Source organism: Mus caroli, unplaced genomic scaffold (assembly GCF_978045245.1).
Source record: "Mus caroli unplaced genomic scaffold, Mus_caroli_1 scaffold_12, whole genome shotgun sequence".
NCBI classification, from domain to species: domain Eukaryota; kingdom Metazoa; phylum Chordata; class Mammalia; order Rodentia; family Muridae; genus Mus; species Mus caroli.
The window spans coordinates 66996734-67009110 of NW_028227267.1; the positions used below are offsets into that span (position 1 = coordinate 66996734).

At 51.8% G+C, this 12377-nt stretch overlaps 1 protein-coding gene across 1 annotated transcript in view; it reads left to right on the forward strand.

Moving 5' to 3' along the window:
• Positions 1–5620: 5620 nt before the first annotated feature.
• Gfra2 (GDNF family receptor alpha 2) overlaps positions 5621–12377 on the forward strand; it is a 93966-nt gene continuing 87209 nt past the window's right edge. The window contains exons 1-2 of the mRNA XM_021181643.3: positions 5621–6389; positions 11252–11566. Coding sequence (XP_021037302.1) covers positions 6350–6389; positions 11252–11566 — 355 coding nt within the window. The 5' untranslated portion in view covers positions 5621–6349. The remainder of the gene's footprint in view (positions 6390–11251; positions 11567–12377) is intronic.

Below are 12377 nucleotides of genomic sequence, written 5' to 3' on the forward strand. Positions count from 1 at the left end.
GTGATGGGTGGGTAAGCATGCAGTAAAGAAGGACTGGGGTGCAGCCTTTTTTTTGGAAGTCTGGTGAAAGGAGTTCAGATCAACACCAGCTGTGCCCAGCTTGTCTCAGATGACATAAAGCCATGTCCCAAAGTGCTTTGAGTATTTTTCCGGTGTCCACTTCCCCCAACAGCTACCTGTCCTGGGAAAATCTTGAATGGTATAGTACATCAGCAGGCTGCTTTTTTTTTTTTTCTTTAGCGAGAGTTCACTCTTTGCCATAGGGTGAGAAGGACCTGCTTTCTGGTCCCAGATGTGAAGCTTGCTAGCTTTTGTCATGACCTTGGGTGGACCATGGTCTTTCTTAGCTAGGTTGTGGACAGCCTTCAACCCAGGGTGATCCGTTTTGAAGGGAGGCTAGTTTTGGTCATGTCTTCCTTAAGATCTGGATGGGGCAGGTGTTTGTGTTGTGTGAGGCACTGTATCTCCATCAGAGGGTACATGGATTAAGGCTGCAGCTTCATCCTGCCCCCTCTTCCTCCAAGCAAGCAGGTTCTTCTGACTCTAATGGGCTAGCCTGGAGCCTGAGGAGCTCGCTGGGCCAGGTGAGGTCACAGAGCAGTTCCTGGGTCTGGGGAGGAGGCTTAGTAGGGAGATCCCAGCTCTTGCAAAAGATCCTACTTCTACCAGGAATGTGAAGCACCGAGAGCACTGACTGACATCAATTAGGGAAATCAATGCCCAGGAGTGCAGTATGCTTCTCTCTTCCTAGTCTGGTCTCCTCCACCCTGCTGTGAAGCCTTGCTCAGGCTGAGAGAACTGGAAGGTTTAGTTAACCCCCAGGCTAGCACCTTTTTTTTTTTTTTTTTTTAAAGGGCTGTGCCTTGGGATACTAGTTGAGGTTCTGTTATCACTAGAGAGCAACAGGGGCTGGAAGAGAGCCTGGTAAACTCAGGGATAATCCAGGCGCAGGACACAGGACTAGATATCATAAGAGCTGTTTTACCTGGACAGGTTCCCTCCTAGCCTCACGCTCCAAGGATAAAGCCAGACAAGTCCAAAGTATAAATAACAAAAAAGGGTTTTCATTCTCATGATTCTTTTTCCAGACAGGGCAGAGAGAAAAGGATTATCTCAGATGTCCTTAATGCAGGCACAGAATTTATAGACCCGGGACTGCTGTCATTTTGTTTATTCATATGCTAACCCTGATTGACTAATGCAGGACCCGAGATCCTAGCTGCCTGACTTTATCCCACTTTGTATAGGACTTTGCATGAGTTAAGCCACGAACCTGACCCATGGATTTATCATAAGAATTAACAGAGTGTTAAGTTGTAACGCCATCAAGTTAACTACTAATTTCTTTTTTTTTTTCTTCCCACAACAGAGCCCACAAAATGAGAGCTGTTGTCTTTATTCCAGCCTGGCGATTCTTGGGCCAATGGGAATTTCCCTTCTCCCCCCACCCCAGTCCAAGCTGTTAGCACCATCCTGCTGATTCATCTTAGAGTGCACTGTCTCTGACAGCCATCTCCTGTCCTTGCCCACTGCCATCTCCTGTTAGAGACCCTTATTACCTCAGGCCAAGACTGTCACAACTGCCTCCCAACTGGTCTCCATCTTTCATACACTTGTCATATCAGTATCACTAAAATTATGATGTCACATACCTGCTCAGCCCTTTAGTGGCTCCCAGGGGGCTCAAGTCTAAAGCCTGGGGTATTTGGTCCTCTTCCATATCTGCCTATTGGATCTATTAGATCTCCTCCCACGGGGGCCTCTTCCACTTGTGCCCTTGGTTCCTCTCAGTGACTGGGTGTCTCAGTTCTTCCTTATCACCGTAGTCTCCCACATAACCCCCATGCCCAAAATGTCCTTAGCCAAATCTGTTCGAGTCTCCAGAGGGAATTCCACTTCTGTGAACAGTGACATCCCTTTAGACAGCACTCCCAAAATCCAGTGACACTTTTTTCCTCCCCTCACTGGGATCCAGGCTGCTTTGTCTTGTTCCCTTTCTTTTCATAGAGGCATAACTAACTCCATCTCCACATGCTTCCCTGGTAGACAACCCAGGTCTATTCCCACAGCCTTTGGAACAGTTCTGAGAATGGATAAGGTAAGCTTGTTCTGGATGGCTGATGGTGAACATCCTGGCTTAGGCTTCTGTCCTGTGGAGTACCGTTCTGTGGTTCCTTGTGTGTCTTAGCATGATGGGGTGATATATATATATATATATATATATATATATATATATATATATCACTGGGGACCTGGGGACCAAATACCCCAGGGTTTAGACTTGAGCCCCCTGGGAGCCACTAAAGGGCTGAGCAGGTATGTGACATCATATATATATATATATATATATATATATATATATATATATACATACACACACACACACATATATATATATATTTATATATATATTTTAAAGTCTTGACTGGTTTTCCTCTGGAGGACAAGGGAGCCCCTTCTTCCTCATAGCAAATGAAGAGGCTTTGGACTCTGTGTGGTGGTTACTCTGTGCCTCCCCTTACTCCTTGCTCTTGAGGGAATCTTCTCCACAAGACAAAGAAGAGAAGGCACAAAGTTTCATGTGCCCTCCCTCCCCCCCCTTTATGATGCTCGGATGCTCTGCTCTGTCTGTGTTCAGGAGGTGGGCCCTGTGTGAGCACAGGTGCAGCAAGGTGAGGTCCACGAGAGCAGAAAAAAACACAGGGCATCTTAGGTGTGAAAGTGCATCATGTCCCATCTCCCAAAGGGTACCCCATTCCCCCATAACTTACTCTTGCAAGAGCTTCTCCCATCTTCTAGAAAGCACTTTCTGCTTCCCTTGAAACCTTGCTATTGTTCCAATCTCTGCTTCTCATTGCTCTTAGCTCCTGTAGCCTCCTGTAACCTCATTCATACTCCGGGCCCAGGAGGAAAGGGGTAAGCCAGGCATTCTGTCAGCAGCTTTGGGTGCAGTGTCCTGTCTAATCTCTACAAATCAGGTTTTAAGAAACATCCCCCATTTTCTGCATGAGCTAATTGAGGCCCAGAGAGATTAAATTGCCCTCTGCCTAGTAGGTTCTTCTCAGCAGATCCTGGCAAACAGACAGTGTGTGCCCTATCCATCGAACAGTAGCTTAGATTGACAGTTGGCAGAGGGTGGTGGATCATGGTGCAGATAGGAGGGAAGAGGGTTCAAGGTAAATATGTCCCATAGCATCAACAGGGGGTGGCGAATATTTCCCATTGTCCTTTGTGAGGCCTGGGTGGTCCTGAAGGCCTGAAGCATCACAAGTCACTCACCTCCTACTACCAGAATCCCCTGACTCTGTTCCCATGGGAACTCAGCAGAGCACATCCTTGGCTGTCTTCTATGGCTTTCTCAGCCCACTTAGCTATTTTTTTTTTCAGAACCCTCTCCCCCTAGTACTCAACTAAGGCTAACCGAAGGTAAGGTCTGAGTAATGGCGGGATTGCTTAGCATTAATTTTGAAGGAGAGGCCTTTAAGGGAGGTGGGGTAACACCTGGATCATCAGAAGGGCCTGGAAGTAGGTGAGTGAGTGGAAGAGGCTTAATTTATTTAGTGGTGAAGCATCCAGCCTCTGGCTTCTGGGCTAAGAGTTTCTAGAGGTATATCTCACTGCTTTTCATCTTTTAACCTACATCAGATGTGTAAGTTCCCCAATTTTTGAAAAGAACCTAGGGGACTCTGGGAAGTAAAAAACAGGAGAGGGATGGAGGATTGATGGAGAGAAGCCAGCGCTCCCCTGCTGCTGCTTAGGTACTTTTCGTTGGAACTCTCCCCTACCTAGCTGTCACAGTGGTGTTATTATTGGGTGTAGGGTCTAGGATCGTTGTCTCCCAATGGCCAGATGAAAATCCTGTTCTGTGCCTTCCCGCCTAAATCCACAAGATGGAAGTTGCTCCCTCTAGCTTTCCCACTAGCAGCTAAGGCTGCTGGTTTTATGAGTGACCCCTCTCTTCACACTAAACACACTACCACTTCCTTTATTTCACCGCCTTAATATTTAACAATGTATTTTAGAAGACACTCCCAAATAAGCTCTTGAGATGGTGACCGCCTTTTTTTTTTTTTTTTTTTTTTTTTTTTTTTTTTTTTTGGCAACGTGGAAAGTTGACGAAGCATCGCCTAAACCTGGCTACGGGAACCGCATGCAAGACATAGGAGTGCGAAATGCCAGGGCAGCCGAAGGTGTGTCAGAGAGAAGCATGGAACTAGGGTGCCGGGTGTGCGTGGGCTGTACGATCCCGAGGGCGCTGAGGGATGTGTACTGCCTGTCTGCCGCCCTGCCACCTCGGTCAACAACCTCACTTCGCCTTCAACCCTTCTCCAGCCAGACGCTTCTTTTTCGGGGCTTCTGGGCTTTTATTGTAAATTCTATGACTAAATTACGCCGGTGAGCTGAGGTCAAAGACAGATGGATCAATTGTCCCCCTTCCCGGCTTGGGGAGGAGTCTCCATCCGGAAGGGTCTCCACCCGCAGCTTCGGGAACCGGGAGTGGCCTTAGTTCCCCGACTAGCTTTAGGGAGTCCAGGAGATCTCTGTGTGCGGAGAGGGGGTGTGAAGCAGAGGCCTGAGTGCCCCTTGTCTTGGGGCTCCCCAGTAGGGTGGGGTGTCAAACCAGGCTGGATTTTTCCCGCGCAGTTCTGGCTGGTTCACTGGCCTTGGAGGAGGAAGTTGGGACCCCCAGACAATCTTCTCTCTGGTCCAGGGGAGGAGAGACCAACTGGGGAAGAGGTGTCTGGAATGGCTGCAGAGCTGGTGTGTGTGCGTGTGTGTTGGGGAGCGCGCGCGGGGTGGGGTGGCAAACGAGGCACTAGTGTGCGGTAAAAGTTCCTGAGCTCTGCATGCAGAACACACGAATAGGAGCGCGGGGTTACACCCAGGGAGATAGGGTTGGCCTACAAGGGCGTCTTTGGGTTCCCTAGTGCTTTTGGGGAGACTCTCAGATCGGCTCTCCACAAGGAATACATCAGCTTGCAGAGTGGTGCTCTCTCTTCCAGACCTGGACCACCACGCCTGGGTTTTTCTACTGCCCTGCCTCCACGCCTCTAGGATGGCTCCAGCACTCGGGCCTCAGTGTCCCCATAACCTCGCTCAGGCTTCCGAAACCTCATGGCTCTGGGGGTCCAGTGCAGGGGCAGTGGCACTTGGAGAACGCAAGCCTTCACCTAGCCAGGATGAGACATTGCATGGAGAGGAGGGGGCGGGAGGCTTCGTTGGTTTGAGCGTGGACACTGGCCGGGGAATCTAGTCGGTTTCCGGCCAAGGCAGCAGGCTGGTCCCAAGGGCGGGCAGTTGAGCCGAGGGAGCCAGCGGTGGAGCTCACCCCTAGGCCAGTGTTCCTGGGCGCCAGCGCCACTCCGGTGTAGCTTCCGTCGCCGCCGAGTCGCTACCACTGCTGCTGCAGAGTGTAGCAGCTCCGCCGCGCTCCCGCGCGCTGAGCCGCCAGCCGCCAGGGAGCCGGGGCGCTGAGCCCCGAGCAGAGGAGAGGGGCGAGGCGCGAGAGCCTAGGCGAGGAAGCCGCGAAGGGGGAGGGAGCGGGCGGGCGGAGGGAGGAGCAGGGAGAGAGGGAGTAGGGAGGGGAAGAGGGAGAGAGGGAGAGTGAGGGAGAGCGGAGATCGAGAGCAAAGAGCGAGAGCGAGGGGGAGGAGAAGAGAGGAGAGGAGAGGGAGAGAGGAAGGGAGGAAAGACACACGCAAGCACAGGCACACCGGCACTGGAATTCCATTAGAAAAAGTGAGCCGAGCAAGGGATAGCGGGAGAAGATTTTTTTAATTTTGAATCTTTTTCTTCGTCTTGGTGCCAAAGAAGCGACTCTGGTCTTCCGTCCTAGAAGCTCTACTGGATTGATCCCATCCGTCGGTGGATTTCTTTCCTATTTGCATTTATTCTGACCCCCTCCCTCGCTGCTTTCTTCCAGCCCTTCACTTTCAGATCGCCTCGCCCCCACCTCTCCAGTCCCCTCCTGGGAAGTGCAGGGGAATTGGACCCACGGGGACTCACGCCTTCCCGGCCGCGGGAGCGAAGGGCTGGGCTGACCTCAGGACCAGGCTGTTGGCTTAGAAGGCAGCCAGACACATAGCTACGTGTGTTTGATTTCAGTGGCAAGGGGGGGGACGTCGAGAGGCAGCCCACCGCCCGCCTCCCACCCCTCCCCCTCCAGCCAGCAGCGAGAATCCCTGGACTCGGGATCTTCAACCGGCGGCCGCCCGGCGGGATCTCCGCATTGGATTTGGGGGTCGTTATCATTGCTTGGCTGTTATTATTACCGTTGTTATTTTATTTTTATTTTTTTAAACCTAAGGGAGAAAGACACATACACACAAAACTGTGGGATTTATTTAACATGATCTTGGCAAACGCCTTCTGCCTCTTCTTCTTTTTAGGTGAGTACCTGCAGGTGGCGAGTCTGGGGGTCACAAGGGGCTGCGCGCGTTCAGTCGCCCACTGGAAGCTGGGCATGCGGGGGTGGGCTTGGGGGCTGCAAGCAGGGCGCCGTGGGAGACACCGGGTGAGCGCGCCGAGCTGGGAGCCCGGGCCTGGGGCTCCGGGGAGCCGAACTGCCTGGGAGGTTCTAGAGGAGGGAGCTGTGCAGCGGCTAGCTGGTTGCGCGGAGGACCGAGAAGGAGACTTCCAACATTCAAACCATCTCCGCACGCACTCCCGTGCCGCGCGCGCGCACACACACCGACACACACTCTTACTTGCAGGCCGTGATAGCGCTCATTTCCCTCAAAATAATGGGTTCAATTTGCAACAACTTAGGAAGGAAAAAAAAATGCAACTGTTGGTGTGAATGAAAGGAGGGAGGGGGAGAGGCTGGCGGGACGCCATCAAGCCTGCCCCTCCTTTCTGGAAGGCTATCAGAGTAGGTGGGTTTCGGCAGGAGGTCTTGGTTTGGCCGTTTGCGGGGAGTCCTTGTAGTCACCTCCTACTTGCCAATCAGTCTCAGGAACGCACCCTATCTCTCCACTCTTTGTACCACTTTGCAAGTTTCTCCCTACCCACGGCCTCTCTTTCCAAGCCAGATGGGTAGGTGGAGCTCAGGCTTGCAAACTGGTGTTCAAGGCCTTCAAGAGCAACAACCCAGGGGCCTAGGGCATGTGACACGGGAAAGAGGAGTCCAAAGTTTGCTCCTTGGAAAGAAGATGGTGAGGGGGAATGCAGGAAAAGGGAGAAAACAGATCTTAACAAAGACCACTTACTGCTCACCCCGTAAGCCCCCTCCCTCTGTGACAGGGAGGAGCGGCTGCCCAGTGGTTCTGAGCTCCAGCAGGCGCCCCCCCTCCCCTTATACTTTGTAAAATCTCAGCTGCTTGGGAAGCAAGGTCTAGGAATAGTTTACAGGTAAAGAAAAGATGCAAGGCTAAAGGCTATGTGTGGACCCAGGGTTCCCAGGCAAGGTTACTGGTAGGGAATTCTGGAAAGTGTGTGTGTGTGTGTGTGTGTGTGTGTGTGACATCTGCTTTTAGTCCAGGTGCTTTCTGCTTGCTGGTAGACCAGAGTGAATTGGCTACCAAGCAGAGATCAAGAGATCACCTTTACCTTCAGCAGAAAAGGGCTCTGGATAACCCAGACAGGGAGGTAGCTTTTGCTTATGGAAAATGTGCATGGTCTAAGAAGTGCCCTCCAGATTGGTCCAGGGGATGTGTAGTCAGGGTGAATAGATATTGGCTGTATCTTGGGCCCTTTGCTTGCTCACAGACTTTCTACCTCCCAGCTATGCATTCCCAGGGGACATAGCCCTGCCCTGGGGTGTGGCCTTCACCATACTTGCTTTCTCCACATGTCAGTAACCCTGTGGGTGGGAGGGACAGGGTAGGAGGGTAGAAGATGCTCTGGGCTCACTTTCATCCCTTTCCAGCAGCCTTGGGGAAGTGAACTCTCATTCCGAATGAATTGTCACAAAATTTGACCTTTTCTTCATTAATGGTCTGAAAATGTAGCTTTCTAGGGTCTTAGAATGATCAGAGCGAAGAAGAAAGCATTTCATTTCAGGTAAAAAGTGGCCAGATTGCCTGCTGTTGAGTTACACCCCTCCCTCATAAAGGATGCATGCTTCCAAGTATAGGGGTCCCCCTCTGAGGGGCAGTGGTATATGAGCACAATACCCTCCAGTATCAGACCGAATGTTGCACATTGGGTGATCCTAGCTGAGGAGTCAGTTCTCCTCAGAGGTGGCAATGGGCGTCCTGCCCATAATGGGTGTGTACACGTATTTGCACATATGTGTGTAGAGATTATGAGCAGAGAGCAGAGATGTCCGCCACTGCCTGCTCCCCAAGGGCTGAGATGGAAAGTGGAGGAGGAGGGGTTGCCTGAAGCCTCCTTGAGTTATGCCCCTTCAGTCCCCTATCCCTCGAAAAGTCCCTCTCCAAAGTAGGGCAAAGGGTTCAAGGGAATGGCAGGCCAGGGGAGTCTGAAAAGCTCTGACAGGCTGGGATGAATGGTGTGAAGGAAACTTAAATCCAAAAGCCTTTTCCTGGCTAGATGACTATATAGTTGAGAACCACTTGGAAAGTCTGTTTAGTGTGGCAGTTCCTTAGCAGTTTGGGATTTCAGTCTCAAATCAGCAGTTTGGCTGGGGCCATGTCCCGCCCCCTTCAGATGCCTTTCTCAAAGGTTCTGAGTGAGACCTAATGTCAGAGGACTACGGTGGAGAGAAAGGGCTTTTTAACCCAACCATCCAGATTTCCAAGGTTGGCATAGGATGCCATGGAGAGAGGAAACAGAGTGGACAGAGCACCAGCCCCTGCCCGGTGGTATTCTAGCACATTCTGGCTGTTGAGGGCACTGTAGACACAGGAGGGCAATGTGGACCTCTGCCTTCCCCTCCCTGGCACTCCCTGGAACTGGTCCACACTGTCTATTCTTGATAATTCCAGGTTTTCTTCCTCCAGGCCATGAAGATAGCCTTTTCTTTTGATTCTTGGCTAGCCTCTCCCCATTACTGTGTTTCCCTTCTCTGGTTGGGCTTGGTTGCTTCTGGGAGTTCTGAAGCCGAGTCCCAGCGATAGGGACAGTGATTGAAAGGATGTCCTGGTCCTCTGCAGAAACTATCCTTGCCCTTCATGAACATCAGTTGACAGGATGAGGAAGCCCTTGAGACGGGTGTGGGAGCCAGTAAAGGCTTGTGTTAAGGATATCAAGGGAGATCTTGGCTCCAGCTGCAGGGCAGGCCAAGACTGACTTTAAACTCATGTAAGTTCTGAGCCCATAGAAGGCCCAGGGTGCCAGCATGTCCCATTCTGTGTTCCGCTTGGGCAGTTAAACCTTTAGCTCAATCAGGTGGAAGGTGAAGTCCTACGGAACCTCGGGACAAAGTCAGAGAGAATGCAGAGCTGGCTGGCTGCCTGAGAGCAGCTGACAGGTGCGGGTTGGGGGCGTGGTAGTTCAGCTGTTCCTGGGTGGCCCAGAGGCACTAGAGTCCTGTAAAGGGATGCGGGAATCTGCTGAAGCCTTGAAAGAAAGCTGCTACCTCAGCTGTAGTGGAGGACACATCTCAGGCTAGTGCCTAGGCAGACCTTGCTTTCAGCAACTCCCACTTTGTACGGGGTTTCTACCACTTGTCTTGTTTCAGTGTGGTTACATCCTTCCGCTCTTTCTGTTCTGGGCCAGGATTTTGGTCAGCAAGAGAAGAATTTTTCCTTTGCTGTAATTGGAGCCTCCTCCATCGGGAGGCCAACTCCCTTTCATCTCCTTTGCTGTTTCCAACTGGGAATGATCCCCCTCATCCCCCCCCCCCCCGCCCCCCGCCCCTCCCAGCTCTGGGGAGTGACAGGCTTGCTGTGTGCAGCTCTACCTGTAGGTGTCGCTGTCTCCCTGCAGTAGCTCCCCCATGAGCAGGGCCTCCTAGGGAGAAGGCCTGAGTGTGGCAGCTCTGAATGGGGATGGAGTAGGGGGATTCTGCAGTATTCTGAGGAAGGGATGACTGGCCTAGAGTTTTATTCTCTTTTGGGTGGGAGGGAGTGGAGAAAGCCTCTCAAATTATTCTTTGGGTCTTGCAGAAGGCAGTCTTTGCTCTGGCAGAGAGATGTGGCTTTTGAGGGGGCAGGATCTGGAGTTAGGGCTTTAGGAAGGACAGGGAGACAGGAAGATGTCGTCTGTGTCTGGAGGAAACCATTTTGGAAGCTTGGCTTTGAAAGGGTCTGGCCAGCTTCTCTCTGCCCTTCATGTCCAGTCCTCAGGCCCCTCCCTTCTGGGGACACTGTGGGAGGCAGATAAGAGCGGGTGGGCTGAAGCCATACTCAGGCTGGAAGGCAGGGCCCGAAGGAGGAGAAGTCTTTCCTTTCTAGAGTTGATTTATTAATTTGCTTTAGGAAGGATATATAAAAAAGACAGGATTTCAGAATAGTGTATGAAGGAAAGGAAGAGAGAGAGAGAGAGAGAGAGAGAGAGAGAGAGAGAGAGCACATTTAAAAGGAAAAGGTGGTGAGGTCTGTTGAGAACAGAATCCTTGGGAGACAGGAAGCAGGAAATGATGGGACGGGAGAAGCCATGATGGGGAAGCAGCACAGGGGAGTGGGTTTGCCCCTTTGTTCTGGTTAATGCCGTCTCTCTTGCAGGGAGCTGGGAAAGAATTTGGCCCGTGCAGACACTGTCTGGTGTGAAGTTGACAGATACAGAAAGGCAAGGCCCGAATGGGGTCTCTGCTTCTCTCTCCTGGGCCTCCTGGATTGAGTTAGGCTTGTCTCTGGTTGTCTTCTAAAGGCCCTAATGATACAGAAACGATGAGGCTGAGGGGCTGGAGGGGGCTTGCTGCTTCTCTGTGTGTGACCTTGATTTGGACCCGAGCTTCCCTGGAATTTGATGTTGATTGAGTTCTTCCTAAGTTCCAGACAGGCTCTGAGGGTTAACTGACTTTTGGAGCCTTCGATACCTTGGATGGAGGAGGTGTTTGTCCACTGGGAGTCGAGGCAAGATCCCTTTGCATAACCCTTGCCACTCCATGTTGAGGCCATGTCATTCTGTCTGGACTATTGGCATCTTAGCCTACTGGCAGGTTCAGTGAAGGCCTTCCTGGATTTAGCATGCTGTGTTCCACCACCTCGGATTGCGCTCAGGAGAAAGTGAATGTGAACCATGGTTGTAGGGGAGCATGGCTGACTAGGTTGGGTCTGCGTTGACCTTGGTCTTGGTGTACTTTGGTATGGAGAGGGTAAGAAGTTCCTTCAAACCTTAGGCCTACATTGGGGTCAGAGACTATGATGGCCCTCATTCACGCTTGTCTTCCCTCCCCACTACCCAGACGAAACCCTCCGCTCTTTGGCCAGCCCTTCCTCTCTGCAGGGCTCTGAGCTCCACGGCTGGCGCCCCCAAGTGGACTGTGTCCGGGCCAATGAGCTGTGTGCGGCTGAATCCAACTGCAGCTCCAGGTACCGCACCCTTCGGCAGTGCCTGGCAGGCCGGGATCGCAATACCATGCTGGCCAATAAGGAGTGCCAGGCGGCCCTGGAGGTCTTGCAGGAAAGCCCACTGTATGACTGCCGCTGCAAGCGGGGCATGAAGAAGGAGCTGCAGTGTCTGCAGATCTATTGGAGCATCCATCTGGGGCTGACGGAGGGTAAGCTCGGGTGGGCTCTAAGGGAGGGCGGTGATGGGGAAGGGGATGGATGGATCTGGCCAGGGATCCAGAAGGAAGGAAGAACTTGGTAAAAGGGTGACCTGATTTGAATCTGGAGAAATTAGCTAACCCCTCCTAGGAGGTCAATGGTGATGGAGAGAGGGAGATGACAAGGGTAGAGGATGAACTGGATGGTGGGCTGCAAGCAAGGGCAGCACAAAACTGTGCCCATGAGAGGAAAGAGACACCAGGCAGACATTTAAGTGAGAACAGGAGATATCAGACCCTGCCACTCTAATGCCCTGTTCCCTGGAGCAGAGCCCAGAGTCAAGTCTTTCTTCCTTCATGTGGTCTCTAGCTGACACAATGGCTGGCCTAGGCACTTTATATAGAGCTTAATGAGCTCAAGACTGGACATGAGCAACAGGTTCTATGACTCTAGGCAAACTCTCTTGAAGCCTGCCCAAGGCAGAACCTGAGAGCTCCCCCCTCTCCTCAATGATACCTCTTCAGCACTCCTCAGTCCAGACAGGGGCTTGAGATTGCATAGACTTCAGGATGATTGGTCAGCTTGGCAAGATGTTCATTTACTCATTCAGCAAATATGCGTTGAGAGTGCACTGATGCTGTGTGTTCCTGGAATAGTCTAGGATCTGGTGTAGCCATTGCCTTTATGGAACTTAAAGCCTGGGGTAGGGGTTCGGTAAGTAAGGTGGCACTTGCCATTTGAGGGCATACGTGTTGTGATGGAAAGGCATAGTAGGGGCACCTCAGAGGAACATCCAAGTCCTTGTTAAAAAGTCTAAAGAGC